Source organism: Caretta caretta, chromosome 6 (genome assembly GCF_965140235.1).
Source record: "Caretta caretta isolate rCarCar2 chromosome 6, rCarCar1.hap1, whole genome shotgun sequence".
NCBI classification, from domain to species: domain Eukaryota; kingdom Metazoa; phylum Chordata; order Testudines; family Cheloniidae; genus Caretta; species Caretta caretta.
In genome coordinates this window covers 122,661,308-122,684,674 of record NC_134211.1, presented here as the reverse complement: position 1 = coordinate 122,684,674, position 23,367 = coordinate 122,661,308, and the positions used below count along the sequence as shown (strand labels likewise).

Genomic DNA, 23,367 nt, shown 5'->3' with positions numbered 1-23,367 from the left:
CAGGTTGGTGGGCTGGAAGTTCTGAGCCAGACGCTGCAGGGTGCTGGGCACCTTCAAAACTCATCGACGTCGTCTGAGTTACGGGGCGGTTGGCACCTCATGATATCGAGCCTGGTGTCCAGAGCTCCTTGCTGTTTGTGAACTAATATGAAGAGTATAAAAGTTAGCCTGGCCTAGCACCCCTGTCCTACTGGGTTCAAATCCCGCTTTCCAAGAGCAGTCTTGGGGGCACACATTATGAAAACTCTACCTCTTGGACTAGTTTAATCCAAAAACTCAGTGTCTAGACAAGCTGATGCTAACCAGTCCTTTCTGTTACTAAATCTTAAACCAGTGACAATCGCTGACCAGCTTTTCATACTTTATAGGCTAATAAAGAGCTGTTGGAGCAAATGGAAAGGAGGTAAGGGATTTTCGGCGCCCATCAAGGAAGCTAAAATACCTACTTGTTCCTATGGCAGTAAGGTTACTGTTTTTTTTTTTTTTTCCCCCTGAAAATTTATTGTAGGGCCAACTTGTTTCTTCATGAAGAATATGTTGTAACATTTTTGTTTAATCTCTCAGTATTACCGAAAAGGATGAAAAGATAAAGACGGTTGAAGAACTGCTGGAAGCTGGGCTCATACAAGTGGCTAATAGGGAGGAGGAATTGAAGGTAAAAATCTCTTGCAATATTATCATGGGTGGGAAATAGACTGGGGTTTCTCATGTTATATGTAACTTTGAGCTGTGGATCCGCATGTCAAGGTTCCAGAACGTTTCCTTTGAATAGGAAAAGTGACCTCTTTGAGGCCAAAGTGTTCACTTCCTGCTGCTGATGTTTTCGTGCACATGTTAGAACAGTCTGTTCTTATTCTAGAGGAATTTGGTAATGTCCTAGTTGGTCAGGAATAAAACAGTGCGATCCCATATGTGTATGTCCAGAGTGATTAGTGACAAGCTTACATCTAGAAAAAGTTATTTAAACTCTTGGGATTATTACTGTGGCTTCTGTGATTTTTCTAGTCTAATGGTAGTTGGTAGATGAAGTAAATAATAAATGGATCGAACTTGCTTTTATTGTCCTCCTAGAAGTATTTGTAAATACATCAAAATGGAAGAATGTTAGATCGATGGGAAGCCCAGAAAGCTGCAGTGGCAAAAAACACTTCCACCTGTAGCTGGCCAGAATACTGCCCCTTTCCTGTAGAACACCAATCTGAGCATGGAGATTTATGTACTTGTGAATGACCGGCTCAATGACTGAAACTCCCATCTAGGAATGAAGCCATCTGCCATGAAAAAGCTACAGTTTGCAGAAAAAGCAACAATCTGGTTGTTAAGCAACCAAAGTTGCTGTGGGCACATCACCCTGGTGCTCTTCACTGCTCTAGCTCCTTGTGAATTAGTGTCTAGTTCAAGGTGTGAAGGCTGGCATTCAAAGTTCAAGTGAGGACTTTCACAGAGGTGGAATGGAGGCCAGGGAACTTGGTATCAGATGAAATTGCAATGATTACTGAACTCGCTGCAAAACTTTTTTTTAACCTAACATTCCTGCAAGAAGTATTTCCACGCCCCTCTTGCCCGTGCCCCCCTCCTGTAATTCTGTTCAAGCCCTTTAATGCTACTTGCTGGGAAGGAGAAGAGGAGTGACTATTGCTGGTATTTGGATGGTGCTCAGATACAATGGTGGTTGCCACCATAAACTACAAATGTACATATTGTGGGTAGGCAGTTTTTAAGGGGTCAGAAAGGTTGACAGGTATTTGAAGGGAGTGTAAATTCCAAGACAGGGGAGGCTTGTTTCACAGTGGTAAAAATAAGAAATAGGCTAAAATAGGCTAAAATAATAAGAAAAAATTACTGGCTTCGCTTGACATGTAAAACTAAACTAGATAAAACATTCCATACTGGCAGGGCGTAGGGAGATTAGATCTAGGTGGGTCTTTTCCATCTTCAATTTCTGTCCTGTTTCAGTTGGAATCAGTTTAATTGAGAGAGATGGAAAAACTTGAAGGAGAATATTGCTTTTATGAGGTATCCTCCAAGGAGCAGTGAACAAATTTGTTTTTGATCTTTCTTAAAGCTGCATTTTTCACTTTTCCTGTGCGTTTCTCTTTGAAAGGCCCTGCGAGCAGAAAATTCATCCTTGAAAAAAGAAGTTCAGAATCTGCAAATTCGGCAATCGGAGCAGGTAATGCTTTAAATCCTAAATTATATCCTGTGCAAACTGCCTTAAAAGCACACTATTAAGATTTAAAAGTCAAGCACTCAGAAGCTAGGAAATGCCATAACTGAGATTGCCTGTGTTACTTTAATTTGGCACCTGTGTGTATGTATTACGAAGAAGAGCTCTGTGTAGCTCAAAAGCTCATTTCTTTTATCAACAGAAGCTGGCCCAATAAGTAGGGCCCTACCAAATTCATGGTCCGTTTTGGTCAATTTCGTGGTCATAGAATTTTAAAAAATCGTCAGTTTTGTGATTTCAGCTCTTTAAATCTGAAATTTCATGGTGGTGTTGTAATTCTAGGGGTCCTGACCCAAAAAGGAGTTGGTCGCAAAACAAGTGGGGGGGAGAGGGGGGGTCACAAGGTTATTGTAAGTGGGGTTGTGGTACTGCTACCCTTACTTCTGGGCTGCTGGCAGCGGTGCTACCTTCAGAGCTGGGCAGCTGGAGAGCAGCAGCTGCCAGCTGGGATCCCAGCTCTGAAGGCAGAACCACCAGCAGCAGCAGTGTGGAAGTAAGGATGGCACGGTATGTTGTTGCCACCCTTACTTCTGCGCTGTTGCCTGCAGAGCTGGGCCCTCAGTCAGCAGCTGCCACTCCCCAGCCTCCCAGCTCTGAAAGGCAGCCGCGCAGAAGTAAGGGTGGTATGGTATGGTGTTGCCACCTTTACTTCTGCCCTGCGGCTGGCGGGGCGCTGCCTTCAGAGCTGGGCGCCTGGCCAACAACTGCCGCTTCCCAGCCACCCAGCTCTGAAGGCAGCAGAGAAGTAAGGGCGGCAATACTGTCAAACTCCCCCTCCCCACTGCAAGTAACCTTGTGGTCCCCCGTGCAACTCCCTTTTGGGGTTTCCCTTTTGAGAAACACTGGTTTTCCACCCGTGAAATCTGTATTGTACAAGGTAAACACACACAAAAGACCAGATTGCACGGTCTGTGATGCGTTTTTCATGGCCGTGATTTTGGTAGGGCCCTACCAATAAGAGATTACCTTACCCCCCTTGCGCCTCTATGCATTGAGACAATCTTTAGTTACATAATTTTGTACAATTTTTTGGTACCCACATGGGTTATCAGCAGGGTTGGAACCATTAGATCCAGATATTCACTGACTGCAGAGGCATGGTGGAATCTTGGGTTCCATTCCAGCTTCTGGAAAGGAGCAGGCACTAGTGGTAAAAATTCTTTCTGTTCCCCAAAGTGGGACTCTCTTTTCCCACTTCTTGCGCCTCATTCTGGCCCCATTCTTCTTAGCTCGCCAGTCCCAGTCTCCATGCTTACACCCACACCCTCCCCCTATGTTCAAAATATTAAAGTTGCAAAGCCAAACCTTCAAATTGGGAAATGCCAGAAGTAAGGTTGCCTAGGAAACCTGAATGTAGCCCTCTGGTACGTATGAATTATGGTGGGTAATTATATGATCACAACTTTGATGTTCTTCTAATTTTGGGGGGCGTGAGTGTATGTGTACATTATAAAATGCTCTTGTTTTATTCTTTGGGCAGTTGCAAGAGTCTGCTCACCTGCTGGGACCAGGTTTCAGCCAAACAGCTCATGAAAGCGCTTTTAATACTGACAAAAGTCTCATGGGGAGCCTTTATAAATTTATACTTATTGATTTTGACTCTTACAAATGTACAGTGTCTATCCCTAGTCTCTACTTGCTTTACTGGCTGCTAAAATGCAATCTGTACAAAAGAATAACAAATCCAGCAGCAAATCCCATCCCCTTTAAACCAGTCAGTTGGCAAAGGAATTTATCTGCCTCTTGCTTTCCCCAATATCTCAGCCCCCATCTATCTCAGTCCTCCCCAAAGCTCAAGGAAATACAGATCATCATGATGATCTGGTGATATCAAATAAGTCTGTTAGGCACTGTGTGTCAATGATTGTATGTATATGTATGTGTATATATATGTGTGTGTGTGTATGTATATAAAATATATATATATATTTTTACTATAGGTACTAATAAACCTACCCACTTAATTAGCAAGGCATGACTTGCACTTGTACACAGAGTTATTCATTGCACTGGGAATGCTGTCTGTGACCTGCAAAATGGATTGGTGACTGTAAGGGCCTGAGCAAGCCAACCAGAGGTTTTAGTCCACTGTCTTTTTGGTCTGTGTTTGGACAGTGCCTGCCTAGCCCAACTGGGTGCTGGTCCATGCCTAGGCTACCTACACACTATGGTAATTCCAATGCCTTCGTGGTATGCCTTGACCATTGTTAAAGAAGCAGTGACTGGGCTTTATCTCACAAGACATTGCCAATTAATACCTCATCTTGAACCTTTCCTTTTTGGGGAAGGTTATTCTGGAGCGTGCTGCAATAACTTGGATGAGTTTTTTGATGATGGTGGACACTAGTCCACTAGGGACCACTATAGAAGCCATCAAACTACCATCCTATGATAAAAACTTAGGGCGACTACAAACCCAGTCCAAATTCAGACCGGCGTTTTAGAGCTTGCGAAGCTTTGTGTCCCATTACTGATCCCTGCTCTCTCCAGGCCTTTTCCCTCCCACTCCCACCACCAGTTAGTTACTTTGAACTCTTCATTCTCTCTAAACTAAATATTTGTTTTGCTCAGATTTCTTTCGAGTCAGCGGTGGAAGAACTTCAGAAAGTGTAAGTAGCATTATGAACCTGTTATACCTCTTCCCTAAACCTCATCCCTCTTTTCCAACTCCTCTTCACTATGTTCAGGGGTATGTTGCCTCCCCTGAACATCCCATTTTAATCAGGTGCACAAAGTTTGCATGGCTGTGTGAACTCTGAGCAACACATCAAGTTAAACTAATGCTTCCGTAAATCCAGTAATAGATCTACACTAAATAGTGTAGGGGGACAGGAGTTGATTGAAGTAGGACTCACACTAGTTTAGCTAGCCCAGGCCTTAGGGTTCTAGGCCTGTCCTTGGTCACTAGGTGCTGGACCATGAGATTATTGGCAGGCTCTCCTTTAATGTGTGTGAAAGGAGTGGATTTGTATTTCTTACTTTTAAAAGTTAAGAAAAACAAAAATACAGAGGTAAATATTTTGCTGAAGCATGTTTGCCAGAACATGAAATCTGAAGGTAGGCAGGTGGCATACTAGGACTACTGCTACTGATTAAAAACAAAACTAGGGACCTACCAACAGTAAACAGAGCTAATTATTGCAAAAGCAAGCTTGTACCACATTGCCCTATCCCCCTCCTTCCGCTCCTCTGGTGTATGTATGATACCCACTTATGTGGTTCTGAACTGGGATTGTAAGCTCCTTGGGGCAGAGACTGCCCCAGAGACACAGAGGGGCATGTCTGGGGCTCTTAGGGGCTACTGTGATGTTAATAATAATGATCACTTACACTAGTTCAACTGGCTTGTGATGTCTCCTCTCTCTTCTGTGCTAAGAATCCGTGAGAAGGATGGAAAGATAAAATCGGTGGAAGAACTGCTGGAGGCTGAAGTCCTCAAAGTTGCAAACAAGGAGAAAATGGTTCAGGTACCTATCAGTCGTGCTGTTGCCTTTCTGTGTCTGTGCTATTTACTACCATTTATTTGTTCTTGCCTTGCATTTGCTAGTAATAAACTTGTAGAATCCATTTTGTGGTGCTGTCTCCATTGTCCAATCCTGTCTGTTTTGTCATTGGAAAGGCTTTCACACAGGAAATAGAGGCTCTGAAAGAAGAAGTAGGAAATACCCAGCTTGAGATGGAAAAACAGGTAAAATTCCTTAGAGCTGGAAGTATGAGGCAGCCTTGCAATGGATTCTTTGCTTACTAGCATATCTGTTCTAGTACATCTGCTGTTTTACCGGGGCCTGTCACTGGATGAGGCCTGGTTTTATAGGGTGAAGTTTGTTGTAGGCAAGGCCTTCATTTCTGGTTATTGTGTTTAACATTTCCTGGGAATTTCAGGGTTTGTTACAAAATACTTTTGAAAAAAAGTGTGAAAATCAGTGCAAAAATTAACTTCAGTTTTCTGGCTAAATATCGGGGTTAATACCGAGGGACAGGAAAAAACTCCAATGAATAGAGAAAAGTAAGAGTACTTCTGACCCGACTCCCCACTCCAGCAGGAGAGATGGTGGCCCAGGTTACCAAGCTGCCATTTCTCCTGCCGAAGGGGGCCCAGAAGATGTGGGGGTGGAGAAGGCGGCATCTCTCCACTCTGTCTCCTTTTATCCCTTCTGTTTCTGGGCCTGCTCAGGAAGGAGAGATGGTGGATCAGTTACCTGAGCTCTCCAGGTTACCAAGCCCCAATCTCTCCTTCTGGAGCAGGGAAACGGGTCTCTGGGATTCCCCTCAGGTCCACCCAGGTTACCTGAGACGACACCTTTCCTTCACGAGCAGGAAGTCAGGTCTAGGGAGTTTTGGCACTTTATTTAGGATTTGAGCACTGATGTACATGTATGCACACATGTATGTATCTTACACAGCCTTACTTTAACAGACAGTCTCGCATTGACACTTAGACTAACTTATTTTTAGTATAAACACGTCTACCTAATGTAGTGTATTGGATTTTCCTAACATCATCAGTCTCTTCATGTTCCTTAGTGGTCCAAAATTCAGATGAAAATCAGTAAAAAAAAAAAAAAAAAAAATAGCTTTTTGTAAAACCTGGGAATTTTTTTTGGTAAAAATCTCTATAAACCAAAATGAAGGCCTTGGTTATAGGGTACAAAACTATAAAGATACAGTCTAACAGATGACATCTTCAGCGACCCCATAACAGATACTCAGAGTCCTGTGCTTGCTAGTGAGAGACTTGGCGAGAACTCCTGTAGCTCAAAGCTCTGCGCAGTTAGTTCCAGCAGTTAAGCACCTTAGTTTAGTAGAGCCCTGGCACCCTATAGTGCCTTCAGTGTTCTCTTCCCTTTGACTACAAACGGTGAAGGAGCTTCCTCTTACTGTCCGGCGTCAGCTGCTCTACCAGATCAAAGCTACTGGGTCAAAATGGTTCTTGCTCAAGTTTTCCTCCTGTCAAATCCTATCCATCCCCTCTAAAGCCAGAAGGTCTGTGCTCTTGGCATTTCTGTTCTTTAGGTAAACATGCCAGCCATTCTCTTTCCTTAGCCAGTAGTTGAAAACAAGTCTTTGCAGAATGAGTTTTCACTCCATCTACCAGGAGCGAAGAGGTAAAAACCTGTCAGATGTCCTAGTTTATCTAGTGTCCCAAACAATGGGACTACTGTCCCTTTTTAGGATACCATTGTCCAGGCAGTCTTCTCCATCTTGCTGTCAGGATGTTGCTTGCTATTTTGCCTGTACTTTATTTTTCTTGGTTTCACCCCGTTGTTCCCAGTTACACCTCGATGCACTACCCATACTGTTCTCTCTTGTCGGTGCTCATCCCTTTCAAATATTTAGAGCAGTGGTTCTCAAACGTTTGTATTGGTGACCCCTTTCACACAGCAAGCCTCTGAGTGCAACCCCCCCTTATAAATTAAAAACCTATATTGATAAATGCAAAGTAATACACATTGGAAAGCATAATCCCAACTATACATATAAAATGATGGGGTCTAAATTAGCTGTTACCACTCAAGAAAGAGATCTTGCAGTCATTGTGGATAGTATTCTGAAAACATCCACTCAATGTGCAGTGGCGGTCAAAAAAGCGAACAGAATTCTGGGAATAATTAAAGAAAGGGATAGAAAATAGGACAGAAAATAATCATGTTGCCTCTATATAAATCCATGGTGTGCCCACATCTTGAATACTGTGTGCAGATGTGGTTGCTCCATCTCAAAAGAGAGATATTGGAATTGGAAAAGGTTCAGAAAAGGGCAACAAAAATTATTAGGGGTATGGAACGGCTTCCGTATGAGGAGAGATTAATCAGACTTGGACTTTTCAGCTTGGAAAAGAGATGGCTAAGGGGAGATCTGATTGAGGTCTATAAAATCATGACTGGTGTAGAGAAAGTAGATAAGGAAGTGTTGTTTACTACTTCTCATAACACAAGAAGTAGGGGTCACCAAATGAAATTAATAGGCAGCAGATTTAAAACAAATAAGAGGAAGTGTCAATCTGTGGAACTCCTTGCCAGAGGATGTTGTGAAGGCCAAGACCATAACAGGGTTAAAAAAAGAACTAGATAAATTCATGGAGGATAGGTCCATCAATGGAGGATAGGTCCATCAATTAGCCAGGCTGGGCAGGAATGGTGTCCCTAGCCTCTGTTTGCCAGAAGCTGGGAATGAGCGACAGGGGATGGATCACTTGATGATCACCTGTTCTGTTCATTCCCTCTGGGGCACCTGGCACTGGCCACTGTTGGAAGACAGGATACTGGGCTAGATGGACATTTGGTCTGACCCAATAGGGCCATTCTTTTGTTCTTATTTTTTAAGTTACACTATTATAAATGCTGGTGGCGAAGCAGTCATTGGTGGTGGAGGCTGACAGCTCATGACCTCCATCTAATAACCTGAGGGGTCACGACCCCATTTGAGAACCCCTGATTTAGAGGGTGTTCGTCAAAGTTATACATGATTTTTCTGTCTAATCTTTTCTCCTAAAGCATTCCCTCCTGGTCTTGATTGCTCTGTTTTTTTCCCTTAATTCTCTGGTAGCGTGCCCAGAATTGAACACAATGTGCAACTGCAGTCTCATGAGTGCTATATAGGACACCCCCTCCTTGAAGTGCTGCTCCGGGAGGTGAGAGCTGTGCTCGTGCAGTGCATTGTGGGAGACTTTGTGAAACCACCAGCGCACTGTGGAGTGTTAGCAGGACACTAGTCGAGCCCTTTTGGCTAGTCAGTCTACACTGGCACCAAAATGTCTGAGGACCCAACACTGCCTGGCGCTGATGCGTAGTCTGCTCTAAACGTTAACTAGTTCCCCTGTAAACGATTTGACGAGCCTGCAGGTATGGGCATGAGGTGTTTTTATAGTGGAACAAACATTACTTCGCATGATGCATTTCTCTGCTATAGATAAGGCCTTGAAAATAATTCAGGTTCTAATGCAGCACTGGAGGAGGGTACTACCTACTGGAGTGAGTTAATGGGCTTTGAGCTATTGTGATTCCTGCCAGGTCTCTTGCTAGGAGTGTGGCCCGTTGACTGGTAGTCTACTGTTTGATCTAGAATTCAAACAAAAAAATATTCCAGGTAAGCTTTGTGTCTCCCTTTCATCCACCCACAAAAATTAAACACTCTATTTGGCATCTTCCTTTGAACAGAGACTTTAAGGGGCACTGGCAATCTGCAAATCCTATTTAAAAATCTCTTGTGTTCAGATCTAAATTAATAAAAGAAGGTCATCTGTTTTGAACTTCACTCAGGGTGGGTAGTGAAACAAAACAGATGTCTTTAGGGTCAGTTTACACCTCTGGTTCTCATACACTGGCCCAGTGCTGGAGTGCTTCTATTTCTGACACCGCAGGGGATGTGCTAAATCATTATGAAAAGTGTGTAAATGATGGTCAGTTTTGTAACTCTTCCCTACAGACCTGCCTTCTAGACTTAAACTACTAGGCAGTGGCCCTTTTAACAATCTCTAATGACCTTGTTTTCCCATTCTTCCTCCCTAAACTAATTTTAGTAGTTGTCTGTTTACTTACCTGTATATACTGGACTTTGGTGTGGATAGCCCAATCTTATAGGAGTGATTTAAGTACTGAATGTTGTTTTTAGGTATCGATCACTTCACAAGTCAAGGACCTTCAGAACCTGTAAGTACTGTTGCTAACAGAAGCATCTAATCCGTTCTATGGCACCCCCGTCTTCAAATTTTGTTTTAAGAACATTTCAACTTCTCTGATGTCCATTCTGTGTGAAATGAGCAAGTGGTATTAGTGGACAAGCATCCTTGTTACGAATGCTGTTGCCATAGCTGGGCTATTTGCCAAGATCGCTGAGCAGATTTGTCAGGTGTTCAGTGGGCATAGAGACCCAACTACTTGACAGATGCTACATCCAAGTCAGAGTTGAGAAATGCTGGCAGGGCACTGTGGGACGTTTACACTGGTATCCTTTCTGTACGTATGTAGAAAAATATGACTTAAATCTCCATAACTATCAATTCTGCCCCTTTCATGTAGCGAGGGGAAATATCTTGAGACAAGGGGAAATGTGTATGGAATCCCTACAATGTATATCGGTGCAGAATTTCGGTCCACTTTGATTTAATGAGCTGTAGCATTGATCAAGTGCACCTTTCAAGCTCTCCGCAAAAGCAAAGTGAAATGCAAGTGTTCGTACTCCTCTTCAGCTGGCATAAACTGCAGTGGAGCCTTTGATCGTGCAGCCTCAATAGCCTTTGATTGTTATGCACTCGCTGCTAAGTTCGTTTTTTTTTCCAAATGGATAAAACACTTCTTTGTGCATGGTACAGGTTGAAGGGGAAAGAAGAACAGATGAAAACTATGGAGGCTTTATTGGAAGAGAAGGAGAAAGATATTGCTAAGAAAGGAGAATGGTTGCAGGTAAACTTTTTCTTTTATTGTCCAGCAAAATGTTTGATGCAATAACTATGAATACAGAATTTACACAGACACTTAACATCTTTTTCTATCCAAAGAGTCAACAAGATACAATTACCCACTTAACCAGTAAAGTTCAGGAACTTGAGCAACAGAACTTGGAACAGCTAGAGCAGGTATGGATTCCAGAACAGAATGGTCTGGCAACGTGTTTGGGTTTTTGTAAAGGCATGGGCCATCCCAGTGTGCCCCTGGTAAGCCATTGTGGGTGCGCCCTGCCGTAACTTCCCCTGATTGGGGCAGTAACAGAGTGACTTTTGCAGGGCAAGGAGGAGCCAACACACATTAACAAAATAGCATTTCTCTTTTTAATAAGGTTACAGGACTGGAGCAAGTACAGTAAACAGTTCATAGGGTCCTCCCCTCACCTGGGTCAGAGCTCCCAACTTAAAGTCTACAGAACAAAGCCTCTGGTTAAGTTAGTCTCCTAGGGCCTCAGGAAAACCACCATCACCTGCTGCAGCCTTCATGGCTTCTAGTTCTAATACACTTCCCTCTCTCTAGTTCAGCTTCCTATTCCTGTTTAAATTACCAGCCCTAGAGTGGGGCAGATCCTCCTTGTTTACACCCTAGTCTGACCCTTAAAGGGGTAGTACACTCCTTCACACTTGCTTTTTGTTTCTACCTATGGCCCATTTGAAAGGGCAGGCCCTGGTTTAACTTAGTAATTTTAAACCTATTTAGGACTTGTATACACTTGAAAGTTAACTTGTATTAAGGTAGAGTGTGAATTTAAAGTGCAATATCTATTCTGGAATAATTCCATATGTAAACAAGGCCTTGGTTAAACCAGTGCAAAAGGCTGTGTGGACATGTTTATTTTGGTTTGCAATGGCTTGTCATGGTTTAGCCTGAGTTCATTAAGACAAGGCTAAAGTTGCAAAAATTGAGGTGGTTTCTTACGAATAGTGGCGGTAGCAGTGATCTGAAGCCTTTGAAGTTTGTGAACTTTATCACATTTATCTGCTTTTTGGCACCTTGGGGCTGAATTGAAGTGGTGTGCACTTCTTAGAGCTCTGTGTGCAGACCGCATGGTAATTGTAGCTAATGCAGACTGCCTGTCTTTCAGTGTCTCAGACTGATGTGAGCGTGACATGTATGCTCTGTCTTGTGTCTATCTCCCGGGTGCACGTAAAGCCCTGGCCTGGAATTTCTGAGTGCCTCTCCCCTTTGATTTATCACAGAAGTTGTGATGGGCTGGGATTTTGCTCTTTGGTCCCTGCATGGGGCACCAAAGGGCTGGCATGCAGCATGATCTCAGGGTAGGTTGCTGCTGCATGAATTAACTCTGCAGTGCTGAAAGCTGGCTCATTTTTATGAGGGCAAGAAGTGGTGCCAAACACACATTCTCTGTCTTAAGTCAGTCCTGAAGCCAGGGAGTAATTTATCCCACTGGTGGGTGGAGGTGGTAGAGGCTGGTTGAGTTTGATCTGTGCCAGTTAGCATCAGTTTTGTGGTGATGTGGGTTTTTTTGTGTTTTTTGTTTTGTTTTTATTTTTTGGTTTAAAATTTGGTGTTATGCTGTTTTGGAGCAATATAAATGTTTAAACTCAATTGACATAAAAACCTTTAGTCTTTCCTAGAAAAGTGACACTTCATTTTCTGTTCCCTTTATGAAGCACTTTGAGATCTACTGATGAAAAGTGCAATATAAGAGCTAGGTATCATTATTCTGACTGATGTAAATGTTCACTGTTAAACTGAAGGTGTTTACTGTGCTGTCAGTATGGGTCTGAATGTTTCTATTTGATAGGTATCTGCTGTGTCACAAGTCCAGGATCTGGAGAGCTTGTAAGTATGCCGAGCAGCTTCTCAAGTGTCCTTTTCTGCGCTTTCTGGTCTCTGTGCTGTGATTTATCTTAAATTGAAATATGTGGGACTTCATTGTGGGAATTTTTATGTGCTTTGCTGTAATAAGCTTTAGTGCTGATGGAAGTGCGCCGGCCTGACTAAATACTAGTGCGCATACACAGAGCAAAAGAAGTGGTCATAGAGGCTTCTTTCATCTAACTAGAATCTTAACACATGCCTAGTAGTTTTTGTGTTCAGCACTCTCGGTATTCTGTTCTCTCCCCACCTACTTTGACATAAAGCATACGTTTGACGAAGTGGCCAGGGTCTATACAGCATCGAAGGGTACGTCTACACAGTCCATGTCCTCGAGCCTTCAAGTGCAGATTGACAGGCTTGGGCTTGCGCTGCCGTGCTAAAAATAGCTGCGTACACGGCACTTTTAAATTGGACTTTGGGTTCTGAGATCCGCTTGCTACCACGGGATGCGTAGAAGTACCCACTCAGGCAGCAACCAGCTAAACAGCAAGAGGTACAGATGGCTAATTTACCTCCACAAGACTCCTGAAGCACTCTACCACTTGATCTGTAAAGAAACGTTGTTCCATTTTCCATTGTTGTTTTGGTTTCATGCTAACAGTTAGTGTGACAACATTCTCTAACATGAAAATAGATAATGGACACCTGTATTTGGTGTTTCATAAGAGAGTTGCTTTAAACGCCTTTGGATTCAGATAGCTTACTGTGCTTCTCAGAGAGACCATTCATAGATTATAAAGCCAGAAGGGACCACTGTGAACATCTAGTCTGCCCGCCTATAACGCAGGCCCGTATTGACAGTGATGAAGAATCCACCACAACGCTTGGTAATGTCCCACGCCCAATAAAAGAGAGATGGAATCGCCTTCTCCAATCTTGAAACGTTGTCCCTGGCCATGTGCCTCAGGTGACACTCTAGCTATGTCCGGGCCAAACCTGGGATTCCAGGTTGAAATCACAGAAGCCAGGTTTAATTTTCTAGGGAGCTAGCTGGAGGGGGATTTGTAACCTTTCCCCTATTTCTGGTTTGAATGTTATGTAGGTTGATAGTGACTAAATGAATTTGCTGTTTAGTGACCTGTGAAATGACTCAGTGGCTTCAGGCCAGTTCTTAGTCGGCAGGTGTCTGCAGTATCACAGCTAGTACTATTTTTGGCTTTCTTGGCATAGAGGTCATAGATTGCTTGTATGTGGAGACTACTTCGTGCTGTGGTGGTCCCTGCAGATTGACCTTGCTTGGCAGCACTCTGTCATGTATATGCTGTAAATGTACAGGCTTAATTTCTTGACTGTTGTGAAGCCAGCCCACTCTAGAGCATCAAACTCTTATCCAGAGTGATACTTATTTTTTAGTCAAAGCACTTTTTGATTTCCTGAATGAATGTCGCAGATTGAAAGAGAAGGAAGAACAGGTGAAGAAGATGGAGACTGTTTTAGAAGAAAGGGGGAGAGAAATTACAAACAAAGGAAACCAGTTACAGGTGAGATGTTAATGGGGAATAAGCACCCTATGCACTAGTGTCCTGGGTGGTAAAGAGGAGTGCATGGGCGTGAAGATAATGTCATAGCTTCTCTTTATTTGTACAGGAGGCACAAGAAGAAAATGAATTGTTTAAATTGCAAATCCAAGAATTGAAGCAAGAGACCTGTAAGCAGGTACGGCTCCCACTTTGACTTTGATAACTGACATTGATGGGGTACATTGCTGAGAGTATGCACAGCAGGCTAATCCCCATTCTTTATCAGCTGCACCAATCCTGGAACAATTTAAAGACATGTTAGGGGAACTTTTAACTGTTTTCCACTTGCTGGATATCTGGTCCCTCTGTCCCTATTCTCCCTCTTATTTTGTGGGTCTGCATCCATGCTGCAGTCTTGATTACCCCACCACATTGCTCCCCTGCTTCGCATTCCCTACCCTTCAGGCCACGTGTCGCAGTCACCAACCTTCTGGCCAAAAAAGACTGGACAGGAGACAGCTAATGTTGCTGCTTGATCTGGCAGGGAGTGCTGGTGAGCAAAGCAAGGCACCTCCTCGACAGCACTCCCAGCTACCGTTCATCTGGTTTAATGCATTTCTGATCTGTTTGTAGGCGTCTCTGGCTGTCCGAAGCGAGGAGCTGCTGCAAGTGTAAGTATTGCTCTTAGTTGTTTTTTAATACATGTGACTTCCATTACTGCACTGAAAACTTGTACCTAATACAAACCAAATGGTTTTGAAAAGCCTCAGGCATGCAAGTGAGAAATGAGCGTAATAAGTTAGGTGTCTGGTAAATTGGAGCTTCACAGGTGTAACTCTGAATTGCAATCGCTAGCTCAGGTGTTCTGCAAACCCTGAATCTCTCCTATTCTACGTTGAGGGCACAGTGGAAGCAAGCCATTTCTGAGTGTTTAAATTTAAATATGCTCAAGGCTAATGGGCTAGCCTTTCTCCTTTGGTGGCTGAGATGAAAATTCATTTAAGGTTCCAAGCAAAGTGAATTTTTAGATCTTTGCATCCCAGTGAATTCTTGTGCATGTCATGAAATTGCCTGGATGGCCTAAATATCATCTTGAGGAGAAGCTCAGGAATTACAAGCTGGAAGTGAAGCATCCCGAAAGAATTGTGTTAAAGGTTATGAGGTGCTTGCTTACAGTGTGTGTAATGGTCTCTTGCTCTCATTCTCATGCATTAAAATGTGTCACTTTTTTTTTTCTCTGGTTTACAATCACTTAAATACTGCTAAATACCTCACACTGGGTTCTATGGACCCAGGCAGACATGCCCCCTACTCCAGAGAGCCTGCAATCTAAAATAGACAAGACGTAAAACATCCCTTGCAGAAGGGGAGGAAGTAGATAACTAAGGGTGAGCTGTTGGAAATGATTTCTGGAAGAAATGGGTTTTGAGGAGTGATTTGAAGAAAGGAGTCTGGCAGACAATGAGAGAGAGGCAGTCTGATTTAGGGCTTGGGAGGGAACGGCGGAAGAAACTAAAATGAGCAGTAAGGCAAAAGCATTGGGAGCAAGAGGAGGAGTAAGAAGGAGTAGAAAGCTGGCTAGATTGTCAGGCTCAACGGGTAGTGATCAATGGCTCCATGTCTAGTTGGCAGCTGGTATCAAGTGGAGTGCCCCGAGGGTCAGTCCTGGGGCCAGTTTTGTTCACTATCTTCACTAATGATCTGGAGGATGGTGTGGACTGCACCCTCAGCAAGTTTGCAGATGACACTAAACTGGGAGGAGAGGTAGATACGCTGAGGGTAGGGATAGGATACAGAGGGACCTAGACAAATGGGAGGATTGGGCCAAAAGAAATCTGATGAAGCTCAACAAGGATAAGTGCAGAGTCCTGCACTTAGGACGGAAGAATCGCATGCAGTGCTACAGACTAGGGACCGAATGGCTAGGCAGCAGTTCTCGTCCACTGTAACCCCTAGGTCCTTTTCTGCAGAAGCTGGATATGAGTCAACAGTGTGCCCTTGTTGCCAAGAAGGCCAATGGCATTTTGGGCTGTATAAGTAGGGGCATTGCCAGCAGATCGAGGGATGTGATCGTTCCCCTCTATTCGACATTGGTGAGGCCTCATGTGGAATCCTGTGTCCAGTTTTGGGCCCCACGCTACAAGAAGGATGTGAAAAAATTGGAAAACATCCAGTGGAGGGCAACCAAAATGATTAGGGGACTGGAACACATGAGTTATGAGGAGAGGCTGAGGGAACTGGCATTGTTTAGTCTGCAGAAGAGAAGAATGAGGGGGGATTTGATAGCTGCTTTCAACTACCTGAAAGGGGGTTCCAAAGAGGATAGATCTAGACTGTTCTCAGTGGTAGCAGATGACAGAACAAGGAGTAATGGTCTCAAGTTGCAGTGGAGGAGATTTAGGTTGGATGTTAGGAAAAACTTTTTCACTAGAAGGGTGGTGAAACACTGGAATGGGTTACCTAGGGAGGTGGTGGAACCTCCTTCCTTGGAGGTTTTTAAGGTGAGGCTTGACAAAGCCCTAGGTGGGATGATTTAGTTGGGGACTGGTCCTGCTTTGAGCAGGGGGTTGGAGTAGGTGACTTCCTGAGGTCCCTTCCAACCCTGATATTCTATGATTCAATAATTCAAAGATGTAACGGCACAATTATGTAAGACCTTTCAGATGAGGACTACATGTTTGAAATTGTGTTCTTGGTCAATGAGTAGTGCATGATGGTGACTCTGTGCAAGATGGGTGGATCTCTCCAGAATTGCCCTGTTTTGCATGCAGGCTACATTAATCGGCCTTCGCTACAAGCCAAGTGGGAGAAGGAGAAAATGTCAATATTTCACTCTGAGTATCTTGCATGTGAAGATTTGTGACTGACTGTTCTGCTAATTCAGTATTGCAGGGAAGGAGACCGAAATCACCGGTCTCCGAAATGAGCTAGGCTCCCTGAAAGATGCTGTTGAGCAACACAGGAAAAAGAACAATGTAAGTGAATTCTTCAAAAACTTGAGGGGTATTTCTGTGTGCACAAAACTAAACAGTGCCCAATATTCTGCTGCCATGAGAACAACCTCTATTCTATAGCCCTGTACCAGGGTGTGTGCTCACTTTGTTTCTCCCTTGGGAACAGCTACCCAAAGAATCCCTTAGTTTTCCGAACACTTGAGTTTTGCTATTTAATTCTTTGTACATTCTCTTAACCATGGGGGAAGGTGAAATTGTTGGAGAACAAGATCTAATGGCATTCTCATAAACTTAAATTTCACATGGTTAACTGCAATGTCAAACTTAGACTGTCACTGGGGAAAATTGGGGCATGAGGGGAAGACTGTTGCCTTTATCTGATTTGTGTGTTAGACAGCACAGAAAAATAATACCTTCATGACTCAAATCTGACTTCCCCCACTTCTAAAAATGTCTAATTCCAGTTCTCACAGTGAAAGGTGATGGGCAGCAAGTGTTCCTTCTACTGCAGCTTTGTCAGTGCTCCGGTTATCACCTGATGGGTGAAACAAAGTGATGTTTGCACTCATCTCTTCTCATGCATTAACCTACAGCATTGCTTCCACAACATGCGTAATCTGTACCAGGCTGGAGAACAGGAGTCCGGAGCCCATGCTGGCATGGAAGAAGGATGTTATGGGTGTCTTAATAGGAAAAAATGAATATATAAACATTGACAAATCCAACAGATCAAACTTTATTTATAAAGCAAAACAGCGTGTAAGAATCTCTAAAGCACATGAGTCAAGAAAATTCTGGCTGCCTGATGTAGAGGGGATGCCTGTAATACAAGAAAATGCTAAGAAGAGCACTTGCTCGCTTGTCTATGGTGAGCAACAACATAGCTTCAAAGCAAAACCAGAAATGGTGGGGAGTTGACCAATGACCACATGTTCTCAAAGAATAGTCAGCATGGAAAAGTAAATTGATCTTGTCTCTTGTATACTTGGCTCATGTTCTGTGGAATGCCAGGTGTACGTGCCCCCTTCACTATACACGCAACTCCAGTTAAAGCTAATGGGAGACCACACCTTTAGGTTCACTCCACTCCACAATTTATCTAGGACGTGCTTGCTCTTCTGTAACAACTACATTGCTGTTGGGATATTCAGGCGACAGAAGTGGCGACGCAGAAATGTTGAATGTATGTTTGGATTTCAAGCTTTTTGTTTAGTAACTAAAAATGCAGCAGTCTAATCAGTAGTTTGTTAAGGACTTACTGTTAGTTTTGAAGGCTGGAAAAGGCAAGTTCCCAAGGAGCAGCAGTCTTCCCAACCCAGCAACCCTTTCCAGATAATGGAGGTGCAATATTTTATCTTCAAACCGAGTTAACTAGTTACCTCGGACTCCAAACTGTGAAATATGATCCGTCTTGCGGAGAACATGTGTGACGACCTTGCCAAGAAAGAAGTAGGAGCACAGCAAATTACTGTGTCATTCACGGGCAGATTGGGAATGTGCTCATCACTCTGGCAAAACTCCCAAATTAAAAGGGGTGGGTTAAAAATGAAGCTGGGGTCTCTTTAATCCATATAGTGAGGATGAGTTTTGTATAATAATGCAAATCAAGGCCCTGATCCCATGCTTGGGTGCAAGGATCTACTGGAGGGGATCCTATTGCAGGATTGGGACTTAAACATATACACTTCCATGTGTATTTAGAGTCATTCTAAATTATGCAGCTCCACATGCCTAAACTCTGTTTTGTAATCTGTGGTTTGGTGTCTGTGTTCCTCACTTCTGAGTACTTTCCTCTTTCTTCTCACAAGTGCAGTCAAAGTGCAGGGTGGTTAGCCCAGTACTAATATGCTTGTAGTACAATAACAACTGGGACAATTCTGACTACATGGGTGGGTGTATGTGTGGGAAATTGGTGTTTTTCTTTCTTCATTCAAACTCTTAAACATCACACTTGTTTTTGCTAGTGTACGTCATCTTATTCAGCAAAATCATCTTGCAGTAACCAGCATTTAAATGCAAATTACTGAGTGTAATGCAAAATATACCTCTGAAGTAAAAGCAGACACAGTTTGAATATTGGATGAACTGAAATCGTTCTTTCTAAAAATGATTAGGACCTTCGGGAGAAAAACTGGAAAGCAATGGAAGCATTGGCATCAACTGAAAAATTGCTGCAGGACAAAGTGAACAAGACTGCCAAGGTTGTAATGTTAACTGGTAGAAACAATGCATTAAGCTAGAAACAAATCTGCAGCTGGTTTTTTAATTCCAATTGAAGCATTTAACTTTTACTGCAATTTAAATAGTCTGTTCTGAATGAGCTTTCATATACTTTCACCTCTGCTTCTACCTGTCGTCTTAAATTACTTTTATTTTTCTTAATTTGTGGGCATGCTGATTTGTTTTTGTTTGCATAATTGTTAATCATTATCCTTGTGGTGAACTGTCAAAAGGCAGACCCTATCGCTTACCTCTGAACTGCTTTCAGTGGTCAGTGGCCTTTCTCTTTGGGGTCAGGCAGAATAAGCTTATTGCTGAATGAATAGGAATGATTGGATTATTTTAAAAAACCTCGATAAAAATCATGCCCCCCAATTTAGTGGGAAATTCTTATTCCTGAAAGCATGGGGAGCTCAAACTCCCACTGAAACACATGTTCAGTGTGAAATCACGGAATTGGGAATGGGTTGTTCTGAAAGGAAACTTGGACTGAAATTCCTGAAATGTCAAAACAGTAGAAGTGTTGCTGCTTTAATAATAGCAGCAACAAAAGGGGGGTGTGGAGGGAGGGTCAGCTAGCCAGAGGAAGGAGGAAATTGGTTTGAATCTCCAAAGATGTTTCAAAAGAAAGCTGCATGTTCTTAGCTCAGCCCAGCATTTTGAGGAATAGGCTTATGTAGCTGCTTCTTGCTACCTTTAATTGCTCTTTCTTAATCTGAAGATTTTTGATGAAACTGGCATTTGCTTCTTTCGGTAAAGCCTATATTGCTGAAAGCTAACATTAAATTTAACTGCGTAGCTTCACGGCCTCGTGTCTCTCCCATCTGTCTCTAACACTGGATCCCAAATTACTAAGGCTGCAGATGTCACTTTCAGCTGAGTAACTGCAGAGTAGGAGGCTCAGAAATGTATATGTCAAATGAAAAAAAATAAATTGTATTCAGTGAGGAATGCTTCCCTTGAGCACAGTTGGTACAACTTTCCTTGTTTCAGAATAAATCCAAACATCCTGAATAAAGAGAAGTGTGTTAACTGACTGGCAAAAAGTCCATACAAACCCATCTATTACAAATACGGTAACTAAACATTTCATAGGTGGTCCTGTTTAACATTAAGGAGCCCAAAAATAATACTGTGTTTTTGTCATTGGGCTCATATTGCCACAAATTGTAAAACACACCCAAAAAAGGCAAAGGAAACGTATAGAATCTCACCCAGCTCTAGTAATAATCTTCCATTTCATCCAGGGTTCTGAGAGAGAGGGCGGCAGGGAGGAGTGACCTGTTAAGTATAGTAAAATAAAAATCTAGAAAAGATAACATTACTTTCTTGACCTGGTTCACATGTGCATTAACACGGTTTCCTCTGTCTTTAAGTATAAATTAGGGGTGATAAAAAAAAAAAAAGATAAAGTTGATCCGAACCAATGTGGATTCTTTCTACATTCCAATTTCTAATGTTTTACTATTAAAATATCACTTAATTTTTATTACTGATTTGAAGCATCTACATAATCTGAGGATGCGTTTTCTCTGTACAGTGTAGTCCATGTTCTGACAGGGTGACTGAGCGATCCTATAAAATTCCATAGGAATGCTTTAGATCAGAGCAGAATGTTATGCAAATAAAAAGAAACAATGTGAAGGCCAAGTTCTGAAACTGAATTGTGTTAGGGGGCTTATTCCTTCACCCACTCACTTCCCTGGTCCTTCTCGCATGAATAGAGAGCAACAATACCCGAAGTCCAAAGGTGCAAACAATTCGATGTTTATTGGGGTGAACTTCCAGCAAGCATGATTCCAGTTTCCTTCCTTAGTATCCTCCTTCCCAGCTCTGACACCACAGAGCCTTACACCTGTGTCCCTGTTCCCATTCCTACCCTTAGCCAAACATGATTCCAACTTCCTTACTCCCATTCCCTGTTCCCATCTCCCCCTTTAGCAAAACATGATTCCAATTTTCTTACCCCCATTCCCTGTTCCCATCTCACACACCCACATGCCCACCAACACCCCCCCCCCTCACTTCCTCATTGACTACAGATTATATAGTAAAACTTGAGTTCTGCTTAGCTATACCTTAACCAATCATTTTCCTGAAATTTAACTAACCAATCCTAACATATTGTAACATGATTATGTAACCAATTATATCCCACCACCTCAATTAGTTTACACCCAGCAAAATTAATTATACAGCAGACAGGAACAATCACAGAACCAGACAGAGATTATACAGACAAACAACAGCAAAGTGGGAACTATAATGACAAAACAATACAGAAGTGAGGATTTCACATCCCAGCTATTGATAAGTGAGTTCTTGCCAGACAGGATGCTATCAAACTAAGTTTCCTTTTACATTTTCTAGGCACTTCCCTTTCTCTGGAGGTGATAGGAATACAATCCTGTCCTGATAGTGCCTAACAGCCCAATAGCACCTTATTTCAATGTGACTAGTTTGGAATGTGAGGATGTGACTGTTCGCTTCCCAGCTTATGGCTGCCTCTGCTGCTTAGCCAAAGGCCTGAGCCTAAGCACAGGGCCACAAACTGTCACAGTAAGAGAAGGCCCTTACACTGGCAGACAGTGGTTTTGATTCTTTCTTTTATACCTCTATCACTAGCCAAGTGATAAGAATACACCTAAATTCTTAGAGTACAGGCCTTTACAGACAGGCCTGAATATCTATATCCTAACAAATTGCTTCAGAAAAATATTGGCCATATTTGAAATAATGGAGCCTACGTTAGTCTAAAATGAAGCCCTGGCTTAGATGTGCCATTTTAGGCCTAGAAAAGGATATTGCCATGTCTATGAAATTGATTACTTGCTTCATGAGACCCATTCTCTCTCACTGCAGGAAAGGCAGCAATACTTGGAGACTGCAGAGATGGAAACTAGAGAATTGCTGCAGAAACTGTTTCCCAAGGTGTCTCTTCCTTCCAACTTGGTAAGATAAGCTAGTCTGTGTATTCCATTGCATCTAACCTGTCATACTCTTTATCTACCCTGCCAGCTGGTAACATGTGTGCTCACAGCAAGTCTCTGCACAAAAAAAAAAAGGTTGGATTACTGTTGCCTCATGCTGCCTCCCCAGGATCTGTTTCAGCCATCTGTTACGTCTTGACATGTGCCAAGATGGCAAACTTTTTAGGGCCGGTACTTGTCTACTGCCTAGCACAGTGGGCCTCAATATCTGACTGGAGTCTTTTTAGGCTCTGCTACAATATAAATAGTTGCTGGCCTGACTTCCCACATTGGGCTGGGCACTCCCATCATCTTCCATTAACAGACTTTTTTTAGGCTGTTTCTAAAGTAGTTTTATAACCAGCGAAGAAACTGGTTTGAATCCAGAATGTCTTCAAAAGTACGAAAAAGTAGTGTGCTTGATTCTGAGAGTCAACCTCAATGCGTTGAGAGGGAGAGGAATTGAGCTACAAAGCCTGAGGCTCTATTTTTTGTTTTAAAATCTTGGGAGTATTTAAAATAAACACTTAACACAGAGAGGGGCTGACTTTCTACTGTGCTGGAAAGTGCTCGACCCCTGCTCTGCCCTAGGCCCCAACCACACTCCACCCCTTCCCCTAAAGCCCCACCCTGCCTCTTCCAGTCCCCGCTCTGCCCCGCCTCTTTCCACCTCGTTCTGTACCCTCCCCTGAGCGCACAAGGCCCTGAACAACTGATCGCGGTGGGCGGGAGGCCCTGGGAGGGAGGGGGAGGTGCTGATTGGTGGGGCTGCTGGCGCGGGGGAGGTGCTGATCGGTGGGGCTGCTGGTGGGTGCCCAGCACCCACCGTTTTTCTCCACTGGGTGTTCCAGCCCCGGAGCACCAACGGCGTTGGCACCTATGCTCTTACATAGCCACCTTCCTGGCGAGGTCTTTGCGCCCACGTGGCAACAGCCAATTTCATGTACAAGTACCAGAGTGGTAGCGTGTTAGTCTGTATCCGCAAAAACAACTAACATCCTATCATCTACAGATGACGTAAATACACAAGTTTTTAGTCTCTACCCCTTTGGAAACTACCATTTTGAAAAGTGTCCCTCCCTCTGGGACTCTGTCAGGTTTGTTTAAGGGCACAAAACTGACTATGCAGCTCCTTCGGATAGGAGGTATGCATTAGATTCCCACTCACTGAGAGTTGAAAATCCACACCATAATTTCAGGTAGGAAACGTTTCTAAAATAAGCTCCCTGTCCAGATTTTAAATTGTGG

At 43.1% G+C, this 23,367-nt stretch overlaps 1 protein-coding gene across 12 annotated transcripts in view; it reads left to right on the top strand.

Moving 5' to 3' along the window:
- Positions 1-23,367, top strand: part of KTN1 (kinectin 1) — a 114,705-nt gene that overhangs the window by 75,914 nt on the left and 15,424 nt on the right. For 5 of the 12 annotated variants that reach the window (XM_048853185.2, XM_048853187.2, XM_048853195.2 and 2 more), the window contains 16 exons: positions 369-403; positions 565-655; positions 2,105-2,173; positions 4,799-4,836; positions 5,604-5,694; positions 5,847-5,915; positions 9,839-9,876; positions 10,539-10,629; positions 10,725-10,802; positions 12,440-12,477; positions 13,907-13,997; positions 14,104-14,172; positions 14,610-14,647; positions 16,861-16,951; positions 19,045-19,131; positions 22,013-22,102. In XM_048853185.2, the coding sequence (XP_048709142.2) occupies positions 369-403; positions 565-655; positions 2,105-2,173; positions 4,799-4,836; positions 5,604-5,694; positions 5,847-5,915; positions 9,839-9,876; positions 10,539-10,629; positions 10,725-10,802; positions 12,440-12,477; positions 13,907-13,997; positions 14,104-14,172; positions 14,610-14,647; positions 16,861-16,951; positions 19,045-19,131; positions 22,013-22,102 (1,104 nt within the window). The remainder of the gene's footprint in view (positions 1-368; positions 404-564; positions 656-2,104; positions 2,174-4,798; positions 4,837-5,603; positions 5,695-5,846; positions 5,916-9,838; positions 9,877-10,538; positions 10,630-10,724; positions 10,803-12,439; positions 12,478-13,906; positions 13,998-14,103; positions 14,173-14,609; positions 14,648-16,860; positions 16,952-19,044; positions 19,132-22,012; positions 22,103-23,367) is intronic. The other 7 variants (XM_048853192.2, XM_048853186.2, XM_048853190.2 and 4 more) reach the window with 4 other exon arrangements.